The sequence below is a fragment of the Eleutherodactylus coqui genome, chromosome 1 (assembly GCF_035609145.1).
Source record: "Eleutherodactylus coqui strain aEleCoq1 chromosome 1, aEleCoq1.hap1, whole genome shotgun sequence".
In the NCBI taxonomy this organism is placed as follows: domain Eukaryota; kingdom Metazoa; phylum Chordata; class Amphibia; order Anura; family Eleutherodactylidae; genus Eleutherodactylus; species Eleutherodactylus coqui.
The window spans coordinates 269,769,756-269,788,090 of record NC_089837.1 but is presented as its reverse complement, the minus strand read 5'-3'; the positions used below and the strand labels follow the sequence as shown (position 1 = coordinate 269,788,090).

General features: G+C 48.8%; 1 protein-coding gene across 5 annotated transcripts in view; it reads left to right on the top strand.

The window, feature by feature from the left end:
• The window catches only part of SPDEF (SAM pointed domain containing ETS transcription factor), a 212,573-nt gene that overhangs the window by 41,553 nt on the left and 152,685 nt on the right, over positions 1 to 18,335 (top strand). For all 5 annotated transcript variants that reach the window (XM_066608772.1, XM_066608780.1, XM_066608788.1 and 2 more), the window contains exon 2: positions 11,216 to 11,617. In XM_066608772.1, coding sequence (XP_066464869.1) covers positions 11,242 to 11,617 — 376 coding nt within the window. In that variant the 5' untranslated portion in view covers positions 11,216 to 11,241. The remainder of the gene's footprint in view (positions 1 to 11,215; positions 11,618 to 18,335) is intronic.

The following is an 18,335-nucleotide window of genomic DNA, read 5'->3' as shown; positions in this document are numbered from 1 at the left end:
ATTCTGCACGAGAAAACCGTGCAGGCCCGTGGACATGAGGCCTAATCATAACCTGATCTCCTGCCTGCTGCACTTCTAATCTCAGAGAGAACTCAGTTTGAGTTGTTCAGCCATAAAAGATAATCCTTCAAATCCTAGAGAATATATCACTATTTTTTATTATTTAAAATCAGATACATATTACAGTTTTCTAATAAGTCTTAATTTTCTGGTTGTAGATTTTTTTTTAATTTTGTTGTCTATGATGGGGGCTGCCATCTTGCCTGAGCTGCATTCAAAAGCATTAGAACATTTAGAAGATATTCTTTACAGCAGCCTCATGGGCCATTCGCACAATGGATGGGAGGGGACCCATTTACTTGTATGGTATATAGAGATGAGCGAACACCAAAATGTTCGGGTGTTCGTTATTCGTAACGAACTTCCCGTGATGCTCGAGGGTTCGTTTCGAACAACGAACCCCATTGAAGTCAATGGGCGACCGGAACATTTTTGTATTTCGCCGATGCTCGCTAAGGTTTTCATGTGTGAAAATCTGGGCAATTCAGGAAAGTGATGGGAATGACACAGTGACGGATAGGGCAGGCGAGGGGCTACATGTTGGGCTGCATCCTAAGTTCACAGGTCCCACTATTAAGCCACAATAGCGGCAAGAGTGGGCCCCCCCCCCCTCCCAACAACTTTTACTTCTGAAAAGCGCTCATTAGCATGGCATACCTTTGCTAAGCACCACACTACCTCCAACAAAGCACAATCACTGCCTGCATGACACTCCACTGCCACTTCTCCTGAGTTACATGCTGCCCAACCGCACCCCCTCCCCCCCACAGCGCACACCAAACTGTCCCTGCGCAGCCTTCAGCTGCCCTCATGCCACACCACCCTCACGTCTATTTAGAAGTGCGTCTGCCACGACGAGGGACCGCAGGCACACACTGCACAGGGTTGGCACGGCTAGGTAGCGACCCTCTTTAATAGGGGCGGGGCGATAGCCCACAATGCTGTACAGAAGCAATGAGAAATACAATCCTGTGCCACCGCCATCAGGAGCTGCACACGTGGGCATAGCAATGGGGAACCTATGTGCCACACACTATTCATTCTGTCAAGGTGTCTGCATGCCCCAGTCAGACTGGTTATATGCACCTTAACAGTAACCGCGTTGGTGGTAATGTGGTGGTGACTGCGGACCTAGTACCACGGTTGTATTTTGTTGGTTTTCGGAATGCGGCCAGGATTAAGTGGGCCGTGGCGGGGGGATGGTGTGGGGGCTCTCGTTGTGTCGGTAAAGGTGAAATTCTTGGACTGCCACCAGACGAAGCAATGCAAAGACATTTGCCAAGAATGTTTTCCCTGTTGGAGGAGGAGGGGGATGTTTTTGAGGCACTACGTGTCCTCTCCACGTGTCCGTGGTTATATGCACCTTAACAGTAACCGCGTTGGTGGTAATGTGGTGGTGACTGCGGACCTAGTACCACGGTTGTATTTTGTTGGTTTTCGGAATGTGGCCAGGATTAAGTGGGCCGTGGTGGGGGGATGGTGGGGGGGCTCTCTAGTAGTGTCGGTAAAGGTGAAATTCTTGGACTGCCGCCAGACGAACCAATGCAAAGGCATTTGCCAACAATGTTTTCCCTGTTGGAGGAGGAGGGGGATGTTTTTGAGGCACTACGTGTCCTCTCCACGTGTCCGTGGTTATATGCACCTTAACAGTAACCGCGTTGGTGGTAATGTGGTGGTGACTGCGGACCTAGTACCACGGTTGTATTTTGTTGGTTTTCGGAATGTGGCCAGGATTAAGTGGGCCGTGGCGGGGGGATGGTGGGGGGGCTCTCTAGTAGTGTCGGTAAAGGTGAAATTCTTGGACTGCCGCCAGACGAACCAATGCAAAGGCATTTGCCAACAATGTTTTCCCTGTTGGAGGAGGAGGGGGATGTTTTTGAGGCACTACGTGTCCTCTCCACGTGTCCGTTCCATGTAAGCAATAGTAGCACTCAAGACAGGCCCCAGTAACAATTCTGAAGCAGCAGTATAGCGGGAGCGCAGTCTTCGTTCCATGTAAGCAATAGTAGCACTCAAGACAGGCCCCAGTAACAATTCTGAAGCAGCAGTATAGCGGGAGCGCAGTCTTCGTTCCATGTAAGCAATAGTAGCACTCAAGACAGGCCCCAGTAACAATTCTGAAGCAGCAGTATAGCGGGAGCGCAGTCTTCGTTCCATGTAAGCAATAGTAGCACTCAAGACAGGCCCCAGTAACAATTCTGAAGCAGCAGTATAGCGGGAGCGCAGTCTTCGTTCCATGTAAGCAATAGTAGCACTCAAGACAGGCCCCAGTAACAATTCTGAAGCAGCAGTATAGCGGGAGCGCAGTCTTCGTTCCATTTCAGTAGCCTTAGTATAGCCAAGGCACAAGTGACATTTATGTAGCTAAACTGTAGGCCAACCCCACACACCTTTCTGTACCATGAGTGCAGGCGAAGAACATAGAAATTACTATGATTACACTGTAGGTGAGGGCCCCAAAAAATTGGTGTACCAACAGTACTAATGTACCTCAGTAAAAATTGGCCATGCCCAATCAAGATGGCAGGTGAATCGCTTTGGTTAATGTGGCTTAAGTGGTAACTAGGCCTGGAGGCAGCCCAGTGTAACGAAAAATTGGTTCAAGTTAAAGTTCCAACGCTTTTAAGCTAATTGAAACTTAGAAAAATTGTTCAGAAAAATTATTTGAGTGAGCCTTGTGGCCCTAAGAAAAATTGCCCGTTCAGCGTGATTACGTGAGGTTTCAGGAGGAGGAGCAGGAGGAGGAGGAGGAGGAATATTAGACACAGATTGATGAAGCAGAAATGTCCCCGTTTTGGATGGTGAGAGAGAACGTAGCTTCCATCCGCGGGTGCAGCCTACGTATTGCTTACGTATCGCTGCTGTCCGCTGGTGGAGAACAGAAGTCTGGGGAAATCCAGCCTTTGTTCATCTTGATGAGTGTTAGCCTGTCGGCACTGTCGGTTGACAAGCGGCTACGCTTATCGGTGATGATTCCCCCAGCCGCACTAAACACCCTCTCCGACAAGACGCTAGCCGCAGGACAAGCAAGCACCTCAAGGGCATACAGGGCTAGTTCAGGCCACGTGTCCAGCTTCGACACCCAGTAGTTGTAGGGGGCAGAGGCGTCACCAAGGATGGTCGTGCGATCCGCTACGTACTCCCTCACCATCCTTTTGCAGTGCTCCCGCCGACTCAGCCGTGACTGGGGAGCGGTGACACAGTCTTGGTGGGGAGCCATAAAGCTGGCCAGGCCCTTAAAGACTGTTGCACTGCCTGGGATGTACATGCTGCTCGATCTACGCACATCCCCTGCAACATGGCCCTCGGAACTGCGCCTTCTGCCACTAGCGCTGTCGGCTGGGAATTTTACCATCAGCTTGTCCGCAAGGGTCCTGTGGTATAGCAACACTCTCGAACCCCTTTCCTCTTCGGGAATCAGAGTGGGCAGGTTCTCCTTATACCGTGGATCGAGCAGTGTGTACACCCAGTAATCCGTAGTGGCCAGAATGCGTGCAACGCGAGGGTCACGAGAAAGGCATCCTAACATGAAGTCAGCCATGTGTGCCAGGGTACCTGTACGCAACACATGGCTGTCTTCACTAGGAAGATCACTTTCAGGATCCTCCTCCTCCTCCTCCTCCTCCTCAGGCCATACACGCTGAAAGGATGACAGGCAATCAGCCGGTGTACCGTCAGCAGCGGGCCAAGCTGTCTCTTCCCCCTCCTCCTCATCCTCCTCATGCTCCTCCTCCTCCTCCTGTACGCGCTGAGAAATAGACAGGAGGGTGCCCTGACTATCCAGCGGCATACTGTCTTCCCCCGCCCCCGTTTCCGAGCGCAAAGCAGCTGCCTTTATGGTTTGCAGGGAATTTCTCAAGATGCATAGCAGAGGAATGGTGACGCTAATGATTGTAGCATCGCCGCTCACCACCTGGGTAGACTCCTCAAAATTACCAAGGACATGGCAGATGTCTGCCAACCAGGCCCACTCTTCTGAAAGGAATTGAGGAGGCTGACTCCCACTGCGCCGCCCATGTTGGAGTTGGTATTCGACTATAGCTCTACGCTGTTCATAGAGCCTGGCCAACATGTGGAGCGTAGAGTTCCACCGTGTGGGCACGTCGCACAGCAGTCGGTGCACTGGCAGCTTAAAGTGATGTTGCAGGGTGCGCAGGGTGGCAGCGTCCGTGTGGGACTTGCGGAAATGTGCGCAGAGCCGGCGCGCCTTTACGAGCAGGTCTGACAAGCGTGGGTAGCTTTTCAGAAAGCGCTGAACCACCAAATTAAATACGTGGGCCAGGCATGGCACGTGCGTGAGGCTGCCGAGCTGCAGAGCCGCCACCAGGTTACGGCCGTTGTCACACACGACCATGCCCGGTTGGAGGCTCAGCGGCGCAAGCCAGCGGTCCGTCTGCTGTGTCAGACCCTGCAGCAGTTCGTGGGCCGTGTGCCTCTTATCGCCTAAGCTGAGTAGTTTCAGCACGGCCTGCTGACGCTTGCCCACCGCTGTGCTGCCACACCGCGCGACACCGACTGCTGGCGACATGCTGCTGCTAACACATCTTGATTGTGAGACAGAGGAGGAGGAGGAGGAGGAGGGTGCTTTAGTGGAGGAAGCATAGACCTCCGCAGATACCAGCACCGAGCTGGGGCCCGCAATTCTGGGGGTGGGTAGGACGTGAGCGGTCCCAGGCTCTGACTCTGTCCCAGCCTCCACTAAATTCACCCAATGTGCCGTCAGGGAGATGTAGTGGCCCTGCCCGCCTGTGCTTGTCCACGTGTCCGTAGTTAAGTGGACCGTGGCAGTAACCGCGTTGGTGAGGGCGCGCACAATGTTGCGGGAGACGTGGTCGTGCAGGGCTGGGACGGCACATCGGGAAAAGTAGTGGCGACTGGGAACTGAGTAGCGCGGGGCCGCCGCCTCCATGATACTTTTGAAGGACTCCGTTTCCACAACCCTATACGGCAGCATCTCAAGGCTGATGAATTTTGCGATGCGGACGGTTAACGTTTGAGCGTGCGGGTGCGTGGCGGCGTACTTGCGCTTGCGCTCGAACACTTGCGCAAGCGACGGCTGAACGGTGCGCTGAACTACACTGCTGGATGGGGCCGAGGACAGCGGAGATGAGGGTGTGGGTGCAGGCCATGAGGCGGTAGTGCCTGTGTCCTGAGAGGGGGGTTGCATCTCAGTGGCAGGTTGGGGCACAGGGGGAGAGGCAGGGGTGCAAACCGGAGGCGGTGAACGGCCTTCGTCCCACCTTGTGGGGTGCTTGGCCATCATATGTCTGCGCATGCTGGTGGTGGTGAGGCTGTTGGTGTTGGCTCCCCGGCTGAGCTTTGCGCGACAAAGGTTGCACACCACTGTTCGTCGGTCGTCAGGCGTCTCTGTGAAAAACTGCCAGACCTTAGAGCACCTCGGCCTCCGCAGGGTGGCATGGCGCGAGGGGGCGCTTTGGGAAACACTTGGTGGATTATTCGGTCTGGCCCTGCCTCTACCCCTGGCCACTGCACTGCCTCTTGCAACCTGCCCTGCTGATGCCCTTGACTCCCCCTCTGAAGACCTGTCCTCCTGAGTAAGCGTTGCACACCAGGTGGGGTCAGTCACCTCATCGTCCTGCTGCTCTTCCTCCGAATCCTCTGTGCGCTGCTCCCTGGGACTTACTGCCCTTACTACTACCTCACTGCAAGACAACTGTGTCTGATCGTCATCGTCCTCCTCACCCACAGAAAGTTGTTGAGACAGTTGGCGGAAGTCCCCAGCCTCTTCCCCCGGACCCCGGGAACTTTCGAATGGTTGGGCATCAGTGACGATAAACTCCTCTGGTGGGAGAGGAACCGCTGCTGCCCAATCTAAGCAGGGGCCCGAGAACAGTTCCTGGGAGTGCTCCCGCTCCTGAGCAGGTGTTATTGTAGTGGAGTGAGGAGGCTGGGAGGAAGGAGGAGCAGCAGACAGAGGATTCGGATTGGCAGCAGTGGACGGCGCAGAACTGCGGGTAGACGATAGGTTGCTCGAAGCACTTTCTGCCATCCAGGACAGGACCTGCTCACACTGCTCATTTTCTAATAACCGTCTCCCGCGTGGACCCATTAATTGGGCGATGAATGTGGGGACGCCAGAAACGTGCCTCTCTCCTAATCGCGCAGCAGTCGGCTGCGACACACCTGGATCAGGAGCTTGGCCTGTGCCCACACCCTGACTTGGCCCTCCGCGTCCTCGGCCACGTCCACGTCCACGTCCTCTAGGCTTACCCCTACCCCTCAGCATGCTGTATTACCAGTGATTAGATTTCCCAGGCAGGAAATAAATTGGCGCAAGACTGCAGGCCAAATATAATTTTTGCCCTTTTTGGAAAACGAAAGGCCCCACTGCCTCTAGTGAATGAATTATCTAAGTTTAATAACTGTGCTGTGTCCCTGCTTATGTGTCACAGAACGTGAGGGTAGCAGAGTTATTAACTGTGGCAGAGCAGGTATTTTTTTTCCCAATTAAGGAAAGCAAATGGCGAACCCAGCAGTAAAGCGTAGCTGGCTGCGTATGATTTAGCAATGTTTTTCACGCAGCTCACACGTCTCCACAGGCGTAAGGACGGACACAGGCTGGACAAATAGATTTCTTTTCAGTTTTTTCCCACCAACAGGCAGCACTGCGTATATTCAATGAACCTGCGAAGTTTAATAACTGCGCTGTGTCCCTGCTTATGTGTCACAGAACGTGAGGGTAGCAGAGTTATTATAACTCTTGGAGAGCAGGTATTTTTTTTCCCAATTAAGGAAAGCAAATGGCGAACCCAGCAGTAAAGCGTAGCTGGCTGCGTATGATTTAGCAATGTTTTTCACGCAGCTCACACGTCTACACAGGCGTAAGGACGGACACAGGCTGGACAAATAGATTTCTTTTCAGTTTTTTCCCACCAACAGGCAGCACTGCGTATATTCAATGAACCTGCGAAGTTTAATAACTGCGCTGTGTCCCTGCTTATGTGTCACAGAACGTGAGGGTAGCAGAGTTATTATAACTCTTGGAGAGCAGGTATTTTTTTTCCCAATTAAGGAAAGCAAATGGCGAACCCAGCAGTAAAGCGTAGCTGGCTGCGTATGATTTAGCAATGTTTTTCACGCAGCTCACACGTCTCCACAGGCGTAAGGACGGACACAGGCTGGACAAATAGATTTCTTTTCAGTTTTTTCCCACCAACAGGCAGCACTGCGTATATTCAATGAACCTGCGAAGTTTAATAACTGCGCTGTGTCCCTGCTTATGTGTCACAGAACGTGAGGGTAGCAGAGTTATTATAACTCTTGGAGAGCAGGTATTTTTTTTCCCAATTAAGGAAAGCAAATGGCGAACCCAGCAGTAAAGCGTAGCTGGCTGCGTATGATTTAGCAATGTTTTTCACGCAGCTCACACGTCTACACAGGCGTAAGGACGGACACAGGCTGGACAAATAGATTTGTTTTCAGTTTTTTCCCACCAACAGGCAGCACTGCGTATATTCAATGAACCTGCGAAGTTTAATAACTGCGCTGTGTCCCTGCTTATGTGTCACAGAACGTGAGGGTAGCAGAGTTATTATAACTCTTGGAGAGCAGGTATTTTTTTTCCCAATTAAGGAAAGCAAATGGCGAACCCAGCAGTAAAGCGTAGCTGGCTGCGTATGATTTAGCAATGTTTTTCACGCAGCTCACACGTCTACACAGGCGTAAGGACGGACACAGGCTGGACAAATAGATTTCTTTTCAGTTTTTTCCCACCAACAGGCAGCACTGCGTATATTCAATGAACCTGCGAAGTTTAATAACTGCGCTGTGTCCCTGCTTATGTGTCACAGAACGTGAGGGTAGCAGAGTTATTATAACTCTTGGAGAGCAGGTATTTTTTTTCCCAATTAAGGAAAGCAAATGGCGAACCCAGCAGTAAAGCGTAGCTGGCTGCGTATGATTTAGCAATGTTTTTCACGCAGCTCACACGTCTCCACAGGCGTAAGGACGGACACAGGCTGGACAAATAGATTTCTTTTCAGTTTTTTCCCACCAACAGGCAGCACTGCGTATATTCAATGAACCTGCGAAGTTTAATAACTGCGCTGTGTCCCTGCTTATGTGTCACAGAACGTGAGGGTAGCAGAGTTATTATAACTCTTGGAGAGCAGGTATTTTTTTTCCCAATTAAGGAAAGCAAATGGCGAACCCAGCAGTAAAGCGTAGCTGGCTGCGTATGATTTAGCAATGTTTTTCACGCAGCTCACACGTCTACACAGGCGTAAGGACGGACACAGGCTGGACAAATAGATTTGTTTTCAGTTTTTTCCCACCAACAGGCAGCACTGCGTATATTCAATGAACCTGCGAAGTTTAATAACTGCGCTGTGTCCCTGCTTATGTGTCACAGAACGTGAGGGTAGCAGAGTTATTATAACTCTTGGAGAGCAGGTATTTTTTTCCCCAATTAAGGAAAGCAAATGGCGAACCCAGCAGTAAAGCGTAGCTGGCTGCGTATGATTTAGCAATGTTTTTCACGCAGCTCACACGTCTACACAGGCGTAAGGACGGACACAGGCTGGACAAATAGATTTCTTTTCAGTTTTTTCCCACCAACAGGCAGCACTGCGTATATTCAATGAACCTGCGAAGTTTAATAACTGCGCTGTGTCCCTGCTTATGTGTCACAGAACGTGAGGGTAGCAGAGTTATTATAACTCTTGGAGAGCAGGTATTTTTTTTCCCAATTAAGGAAAGCAAATGGCGAACCCAGCAGTAAAGCGTAGCTGGCTGCGTATGATTTAGCAATGTTTTTCACGCAGCTCACACGTCTCCACAGGCGTAAGGACGGACACAGGCTGGACAAATAGATTTGTTTTCAGTTTTTTCCCACCAACAGGCAGCACTGCGTATATTCAATGAACCTGCGAAGTTTAATAACTGCGCTGTGTCCCTGCTTATGTGTCACAGAACGTGAGGGTAGCAGAGTTATTATAACTCTTGGAGAGCAGGTATTTTTTTCCCCAATTAAGGAAAGCAAATGGCGAACCCAGCAGTAAAGCGTAGCTGGCTGCGTATGATTTAGCAATGTTTTTCACGCAGCTCACACGTCTCCACAGGCGTAAGGACGGACACAGGCTGGACAAATAGATTTGTTTTCAGTTTTTTCCCACCAACAGGCAGCACTGCGTATATTCTATGAATAATAACTGTGTTGTGGCCCTGCCTATACAATTCTTTCCCTGCAGTATCAATGGAGGGTGCAATGCTCTGCAGAGGCGATTTTGAGAAGCCCAAAAAAAATGCAGCACAGCCAACAGCAGCCTGGACAGTACTGCACACGGATAAATATGGCCCTAGAAAGGACCGTTGAGGTTCTTGAAGGCTACACTCACTCCTAACACTCTCCCTGCCTATGCAGCACTTCTGTCCCTAATGCCAGGTGCAACGGTCTGCAGAGGCGATTTTGAGAAAGAAAAAAAAATCCCACTGCTAACAGCAGCCAACACACAGCTATCAGTGGCCCTAATAAGGACCTTTGGGGGGTCTTGAAGCCTACACTAACTACCAATTCTTTCCCTACAGCAGCTCCGGTATAAACAGCACTGTCCCTCATCTAACTCACACCGCATCTGAGGCGAGCCGCGGGAGGGGCCGACTTTTATATTAGGCGAACACCTGATCTCGCCAGCCACTCACAGCAGGGGGGTGGTATAGGGCTTAAACGTTGCAGGGGGAAGTTGTAATGCCTTCCCTGTCTTTCAATTGGCCAGAAAAGCGCGCTAACGTCTCAGGGAAGGAAGTGAAAGTAACCAGAACACCGCATGGTGTTCGTCACGAATAACGAACATCCCGAACACCCTAATATTCGCACGAATATCAAGCTCGGACGAACGCGTTCGCTCATCTCTAATGGTATACTGTTTTAGGCATGTTCTGTGACCTGTTCAGGGGTCATTTTGCAGGGAGGGGAATAAGACTGTCACAGCTTCCTGCTTGTGATGACAGCGAGATGACTGCTGCAAAGCTTTTTTCTACTGAACAGGAGGAACTATTTTTTGATGGAATTATAACATACACCAATCACATTAACTTTTATATTGCATAATGCCAGACAGAACATATTGGAAGGCTGTAGTAGTACTATTGTAATATGTTGATATGTTCCAGTATTAGTGTACCTTGACACCACCAGGAAGCTAGGGGTTTGACAGAAGTAACGCCCCTGTCACACCCCCAGCTCCCGATTGGATCAAAGGTTTAAGGTCCTAGTAGCGTGTAGATTAATGTTAGGTGTCCCAGCAGGTTTATGATGACGGTTACTTCTCCACTTAGGCTTACATTAAGAGCTGTAAATGCTGCCATGTTACCACTGTAACATGTAAGCATTTTTGGCTAATAATATAAGGCTAAGAATACAAAGATCCCTCCCCCTAAACCAGCAGGGTCGCCTAAAAGCAATCCACACGCTGAAGCCTTACCCACAGCCTCCCCCTCCACCTCACTGTCACCCACTGCTCTTCCAGCCTTCCCCAGAGCCTCTCCGCCCCGTTTCTCCGGTGTAAGGCACCGAGGCCCTGTCTCCCTCACTGTGCTCCAACGTGCTGGCAGTGCAGGGACAACGTTGGGCTGCTGTCGGTGCATGTTGTCGGGCCTGTCCTCTCCCTGCTGCCGTCCGCCGAGGTTACAGTGAGAAGGGGTCCCATGGCCGCAGGCTGAAAAGACCAAGCAGAGGTGAAAGTGACTTGGGGGTGGTGCAGCCCGCCGCTGGCTGCTAAGTCCGGCGATACATGAAGGTGACGAGGTGGGGGACCGCCGGGAAGCCCACTGTATAATCTCTGCTGCAGACCCCACTCTCTCCTTCCCTTGCATATGGGGCTGGCCACCTGCAGTAGGGTTCGGCGTCTGCATTGTAAAGTTTCATTTTAGTGGGCTGCTGTCTGCATTGCAAAGAGAAAGTTTAGTGGGCAGCCAGGACCTGGAGGTAAACAATCTGTGCAGCCAATCAGGTACAGGCGGCGTCATCCCCCCTCTCAATCTTGTCTCCACCAGGAGTTCCTGGTGGCGTCAAGATACACTAATACCATATGTTCCCATTGCAGTACTATTGCAGACTGCTTTTAAAGGAGTGACGAGATACACTAATGCCAAATTATTGTAAATACCCTCATTCCTTTCAATGTTTTTCCTTCAGGTTTTTCTGCATATAAATTCTTCGGAATGGGCAGCAGTGGCACAAGCCTTCCCAATGTTACACACACACACTTGGAGCTACAGGATTCTTCCCTCATTAGTCTGGACAAACCTCTTGAAGAGGGTGCACCTGGGTACTACCTACCATTTTGTGACATTCTATACAGTGGTGATGGAGGAAGTTGGGCTCCTAAAAATCTGTTACCAAATGGACCTAGAGGTGAAGGGCAAAAAGAACCTGAACAGTGTCCTGTTATAGACAGTCAAGGACTTCACCATGAATTGGAATACCAAACATCACTACATCTTGAAGATCATTCACTTGAACAAATGCAAACCATGGTAGTGGGAGAGGTTTTAAAAGATATTGAGACTGCTTGTAAGCTTCTTAATATTTCGGCAGGTGAGTGGTACATACTACAATATGTTTACAGATATTGGAAATATTTTGCTATGAATAATATGTTTGGTGTTTACTAGAGATGAGCGAACACGTTCGGCTCCGCCCCTTTTTCGCCCGAACACCGAACTTTGCGAACACTTCAGTGTTCGGGCGAAAAAGTTCGGGGGCCGCCGTGGCAGCGCGGGGGGGTGCGGCGGGGAGTGGGGGGGAGAGGGAGAGAGAGAGGGCTCCCCCCTGTTCCCCGCTACTGCCGCCCGCGCCGCCGCGCATCTCCCCGCCCCCCGTCGGCACCCGGACACTTACGCGCGAACACTGCAGTGTTCGGCAAAGCCGGTGTCCGGGTGCGGATGTGTCCGTAACGGACACGTTCGCTCATCCCTAGTGTTTACTATTTTATAGTTGATGCACATTATAAACTTATATGTAGAAAAAAGGCGTGAATATACTGTACAGTTTTACTACTATAGTCTGTATGGCAGATCAGTGAAGGACTGTACAGTGGGTCAGCATTTTTTCACCACTTTTCCCAAGAAAGGCCTTAATAGGCCTCATCTCCACTATCCTTCAAAATATATTATATTTAGGGCTGCATTTGCCACTAGGCACTAGAGGGACATTGTCCAGTCATAGAAGGTGGGAGGGTCATTCTATGTCAACTGGCCTAATTATTTATATTGTTATACGACATTTGACAGGACAACTCAGGATCTCCTCAGCATATGAGCACACAGACCCTTATCGATTCTCATCTCTTACCCAGAATGATTATACAAAAAGATTCTAACAGCCTTATACAGTGTGCGCAGGCTTATTAAAAGCTGACACTTATTGGTTCATCTTATTGGAATACAATGTGGGCAATCTTAGTATCTAATTACAAGACTTCCAATATACTCCAGTTCTCTGGCTGATAACAGAGAGGCAATAGCAGTTCAAGTACATTAATTTTTCCTATTTCCTTGTACTATATTTCCCTCCCTTTGATAGCTATCACTGGCTTAAAGCCTATTATCCTAATTTAGGGGTATATGCCCCCATAGACTTCAGTATAGCCTGTGTATCCCATGCACTATCAATGTCTATTCATGGTTTAGAGGGAGAATATACTGGATTATAGCATATGATCTGTAAACCATGTTCACACATATAGTAGGTGGTCTTATTATATCTGCAACCCCAACTTGTCTCCCCTTACCCATGTAGTAAGTATGGTACACAAATGCTCTTGTGGTACGTGTACCCATTCTAGCTTCTTGTATACATTTATCACAATTATTGGCACAAGTCCAAGTTTCCTGTATAGCGTAATACCACCACCCCCAACACAGTCTTTAGTAGGTTCTTCATTCTTCTTGTTGTCTTGCAGCTGTAGTTTTCCCCTCTCCTAGGTGTTTGAGGGAAAATCACTGTCTCTGTGCGGAAAGCACTGTCTCTGTGCAAAAACCGCTGTCTCTGTGCGAAAACCACTGTCTCTGTGCAGAAAACACTGCCAGCTGGTGCCTCCTGGGCTTCTAGGGTGGGAGCAAGGTCCTTGTGTTAGGAGGAAACTTACCAGCAGCGCGGTCGGGTCTCGTCAGCACGCCAGTCCAGCTGCGGGGGTCCAGGCACAGCGTCTTCCTTCTGGATCCGGCGCCGGTTCCCTTAGGGCGGCCTCGCGGCTCTGGGAGCCTTTTCTGATGTGAGTGGGTGGGTCTTCTTCCTCCACCCACCAGCATTTGGCTCCGCCCCCTTGCTAGGGATAAGAGGCAGCAGCTGGCAAGTTTTATTGCCAGTGTTTGTTTGTATCTAGTGAGGTTAACTAGGTCTCTCTGGTCCTCTTAGTCCTTGTGCTTTTACCCTTGCTTTAGTTTTTATTAACCCTTTTGTGTTTCTCTGTGGTAGTATCTTCCTTAGTTTTTTGCTTCTTTTTCCCCTGTAGTATCAGGTTATCCCTAGACAGTATAGGGACTGCCGCCCAGTTGTACCCCAGGGTTTAGCCAGGGCGAGGCAAGTAGGTAGGGTCAGAGGGGTGGGTGGTTTTTAGGGACTCCCAGTCCTTTCTCTGTACCCGCCTAACACCTTGTCTGTTCCATAGCATTTCTGGAGGTTTTTAAGGTGAGCTTTCGGGAATCCGTCGGGTGTGGCAAGCAGGCACATCAGTGTAGGCCACTTTGACTCTGGTCTGGGGATTCAAGGTCCCATCTCAGCAACTTTAACAGTCAGGGTAGACAGGATAACTGTGTATGGACCCTTCCACCTTGGTTTACAAGGCCTTTGTTGCCAATCTTTCACCCAGACTTTTTCCCCTGGAAAAAGAAAAAAGTACACAGCAGTATCTAGACACATAGGTAACGTTTTGCACAACAATATTCAAAAAAGTAGGTAACCTTTCTCCTGCTCTTTTGGCGATGGTTGCCATGTTCTTACCCAGGGCATGTATCTGCTGGTGATTTATCATCTCTCCCATTATTTTGTTGTCTGCTCTAATCCCAAACACTACTTGGCTAGGCTTACCCTACATCATCTTAAGAGTTAATATGTGTACTTACACCTACTTTAGGGAATATATAACATCTCTCATGGTCTATTTCAGAAGAAATATTTTGGTGGAGAAGTTGTCTATATATGGCGATTAGATTTTTTTTAGCGGGGTGAGAACTGTGATGCCATATTGTGTAATATCATGAAGTACATCTAAGAACTTTAGATATTTGGAAGTGAATGTGCGGAAAATTCCTAGTCTCATGGCTGGCACTCTCAGTGAGAGGATGAGTGATGGCGCACAGAGTCTCCTTTAAGCTGGTTAGTCTCGAGGGCAGCAACATTCTCTTTGATGTTTTGGGCCTGTGGTGTGCCATTGCTACCCTGGAGCTTCCCTGCTTATGACAGGAGACCCAAACAGACTTGTAGAGAAATCACTGGCAATTCAAAAGTCCCAAAGAAGTTAGGTAAGACTCCCAGAGAACGAAACCTCGCCGATTTGCCTTCCTTTTTGTCTGAAAGCTGAAAAGGGGAACACCATCAAAAGGGAACATTTCTCTCTCAGAAAATCCAGCAGGGGTCTTAGGGCTTTTTGAAGTTGAAGAGTACGCCTTGCTAAGTCTGGGATGATGGTGATTGGGGTGCCATAGTAAGACAGATCAGTTTTTTTGGCAGCTTTCAAGATGACTTCCTTATCGCTATAGAAATGAATGCAGCATATGATATGTCTAGGGCGTTTCAGATCAGGAGATTTAAGACCCAAAGTTCTTTGGATGCAACTTATCTAAATGGGTTTATCTGCAGGGGATTGAGTGAGAGAGCTATAGCTTGCCTATGGGAAGCCCATGAGGGGGAACTATGTGTTCCAGCATAGGGTGGAAGCTTAGGGGTTAACATCAGAATGGTGTACAGCTTATGGTAGGAGACTCTCTTTACTCACTGTCTGGAGCTTATGGTACTTTATAGCCCTATACTCGACATTCCTTGCAGTTTCCTTTGCTGCTGGACCAGGTGGTGATGTAGGGTATGTATGTCACGGTGCCAACTTAAAAAAGTTGGCCAGTGCACATGCAGCACAAAATAAATCCTCTACATCATCGGGGATTCCCTCTGAGATCACAGGAGACCCGGGTGATCCATCTCTGCAGCATCCTTCACTGCTTTAAGACTTAGGGAGGCACTGCCACCTAGGGAGGATACCTACGTGGAGGGTCCCTGCACTGCTGTGGGAAGTGGTGTGTCTGATGTATGTGACATGCCTGTGCAGCAATGCTGAGCAGAATCTCCCTTTCTATTCTGTTCCTGGGTGCCACCAAGCTCCAGGGTTCCAGGTCTGGGAGCACCCCACCGCTGAGCCAGGCGGGAAAACGAAGGAGGCACATAGCGGCACTATCATGGATGACAGATCCATGTCAGATGGACCACTAAGGAAACACTCGATGCTGCCAGGCTCACCCTCAATGTCCCCCAGGGGTTTAGGTTGTCTTTTCCTGCAGCCCATATCGTTGCAGGTGGATCCCTGAATAGTGAGATTTTGCCAAGTTAGAAAGCTCAGGAATACCAGGAACTTGTCCAAAATGCAGCCTATTCTGCCATTCACAAGCCACGCTCCCTGCTCTAAGCTCTTAGGTCACGCGCATGACATCTTCTACAGACTTTTTCAGCTTTTTACTCCAATTGTGCACAAGAACTGAGATCGCTGTAACCACGAAAATGTTTTATTGGCTTTAAAATGGGCTCCTCTCTCATTTGGCCTCTCTAGTGATGTCCTTTGCTAACTTTCCAGGAGCGACCACGCTTCCATGTCTGTGGGAAGATACACTTTTCGATATAGGACATCATTCTTCACTTGCAATTGATCCCATTGGTGCAACACAGGTAAAACTATCTGACTGAGACTGGTCCTCTCTTCCTTTTCCCGTATCTTCTACTGGGCTTCTCAGCCTTTCACTTGTGACAATCCTAGGTCCTCATTCTGGCCCTTGCTGCACTCTGCATTAGTCTTGCCCAGCAATGCTTGTGGACGTTGGGCTATTTCCATGGGAGAGGAAAAATTTTGTAAGTTGGGGAGAGTCACTTTAAAGTTAAAGTTGCATTTTGTGTTTGGCTATATCTAGATGATATGTGCCAGAAGGGTTATTATCAGTTCTATCCTCTATCTCGGTCCCAGTTTAGTACTCTGCAAACTTTTCTTCCATGGCCCAAACCAGTACAAGCAGTTTTAATGGATCTGTAGTTGTTGCAGGTGCATTCTGAGTTTCCAAGAGACCATCTAACATATGCAGTTACTCTCATGTTAGTCTTGCATCTGTAACCTGTAGAGACTGCTGTCGGCATATGCTAGAATGGGAGATATGATTAGGGCTTTTTTCAATGTCTGGAATGTCTCTTCTCAAGCTCTGCCCCACATGCTGGATCTGTTCTTTGGTCAACAGCTTATTTAAGGGGGCTGCAATTTCGCAAAGTCCTCGATGAGCCATATATATTATCCAGCTAGATCGAGCAAGGCTCTCAATTCCCATAGAGCTTATGGTGTTATGCAATGCTGTACTGCAGCCACCTTATCTTTGGAGGGCAGATCCCTGTCTTTGGACACTGTGTGGCCTAAGTATTCAATCTGTTGCTTAAATAAGTGACACTTCCCCGGTTTAAGCCATGGGCTTGTAGCATTTGCCCTAATCACTTCAGATGCTTGTTAAAGGTGGAGGACTATACATTAATGTCATCCAGGTAGATGAGCGTGACTTCACAATTTAGCATTTTTCCAGTGGCAGCTGCAAGGTACCAGGCATGTTAGTCAGCCGGAACAGCATGCAGTTGATCCCATGGGTATAATTGTTATTTTAGCCTTTTATTTCTTGATGATGGGCACATGCCAGTATTCACTAGCAAGGTCAAGTGTTGAGATGTATTTACCTTACGTGGCAGGAGGAAGGAGGTATGTAGCTCCTCATGACAGGAGGAAGGAGTCTTGGACAGTGTAGGCATTGAGTTTACTGTAATCTACACAGAACCATATGCAACGGACGAGCTGAGCACGACAAAGTGGGTGAGACCACAGGGGTAGCAAAATGGTTGTCATGGGTGGCTCTGTAATCCCTCCCGACAGTGGCGATAACAGTGCTCTGCTCAGCTGTTGTACAGTGGCAAGAATAATGTGTGAGTATACATTTTAAATAAACAATTCTTTTGTCATGGTTGAAGCCAGTACTCCAACCTGAACTCCTAAGTGTAGTGGTGGTGAAATAACTTGAGACGAGTCCACTAGTTTGTATTAAAAAACTGGAAGCACACAGGTTTACTGAAGCTTTTGTGAATACAGATAAAATACAACTTTGCAGCATTAAGGATGTAGTAATTGAACATGTTGAAAACAGTAGATTTTTATTTTAAACAAAAATTTCTTTAACGCTCTCTCTCTATTCTCCTAGAGGTTACTTAGTAATGACTTACAGGAAGTGTATGATGCAGGTGTTAGATGCTGGTTGAAAATGGCCGCTGAACTAATCCTGGCTTTGAATTCACCTGGTAGATTATCTTACTGTTTTGTGGAATGCTGGTGTCCAACTCAGATCTCCTCACTGTAGAATGGACAAGGGAGCAGAAATGGACCTCACTACTCTTGCTACCTTTGTGAAACACTGCACACACGGCTGACTTGCTTGCACTTCTCCTCTCCGACCACGACTTGCTGCAGACTCCTTTCTCCTCTGACTCCTCCTTCACTTCCTCTCTCGTTTCCTGCATTTTTATCTCTATCCAACCACTCTGCATAGGGACTTATAGAATCCTAGAGTTTGAAGGGACCTCCAGGGTCATCTGGTCCAACTCCCTGCTCAGTGCAGGATTCACTAAATCATCCCAGACAGATATTTGTCCAGCCTTTGTTCGAACACTTCTTTTGAAGGAGAACTCGCCATCTCCTGTGACAACCTGTTCCATTCATTGATCACCCTCACTGTCAGAAGGTTTTTTTCCAATATCTTATTTGTGTCTCCTCCCTTTCAGTTCCATCCCATTGCTTCTAGTCTTTCCTCGTGCAAATGAAAATAGAGCTGATCCCTCTACACTGTGACAGCTATTAAGTCTACTCTCTGCCTTCTTTTTTGCAAGCTAAACATTGCCAGATCCTTAAAACGTTCCTCATAGGACATGATTTTCAGACCGCTCACCATCTTGGTAACGGTTCTCTGAACTTTCTCTAGTTTTTCTATGTCTTTTTTAAAGTGGGGTGCCCAGAACTGGACACAATATTCCA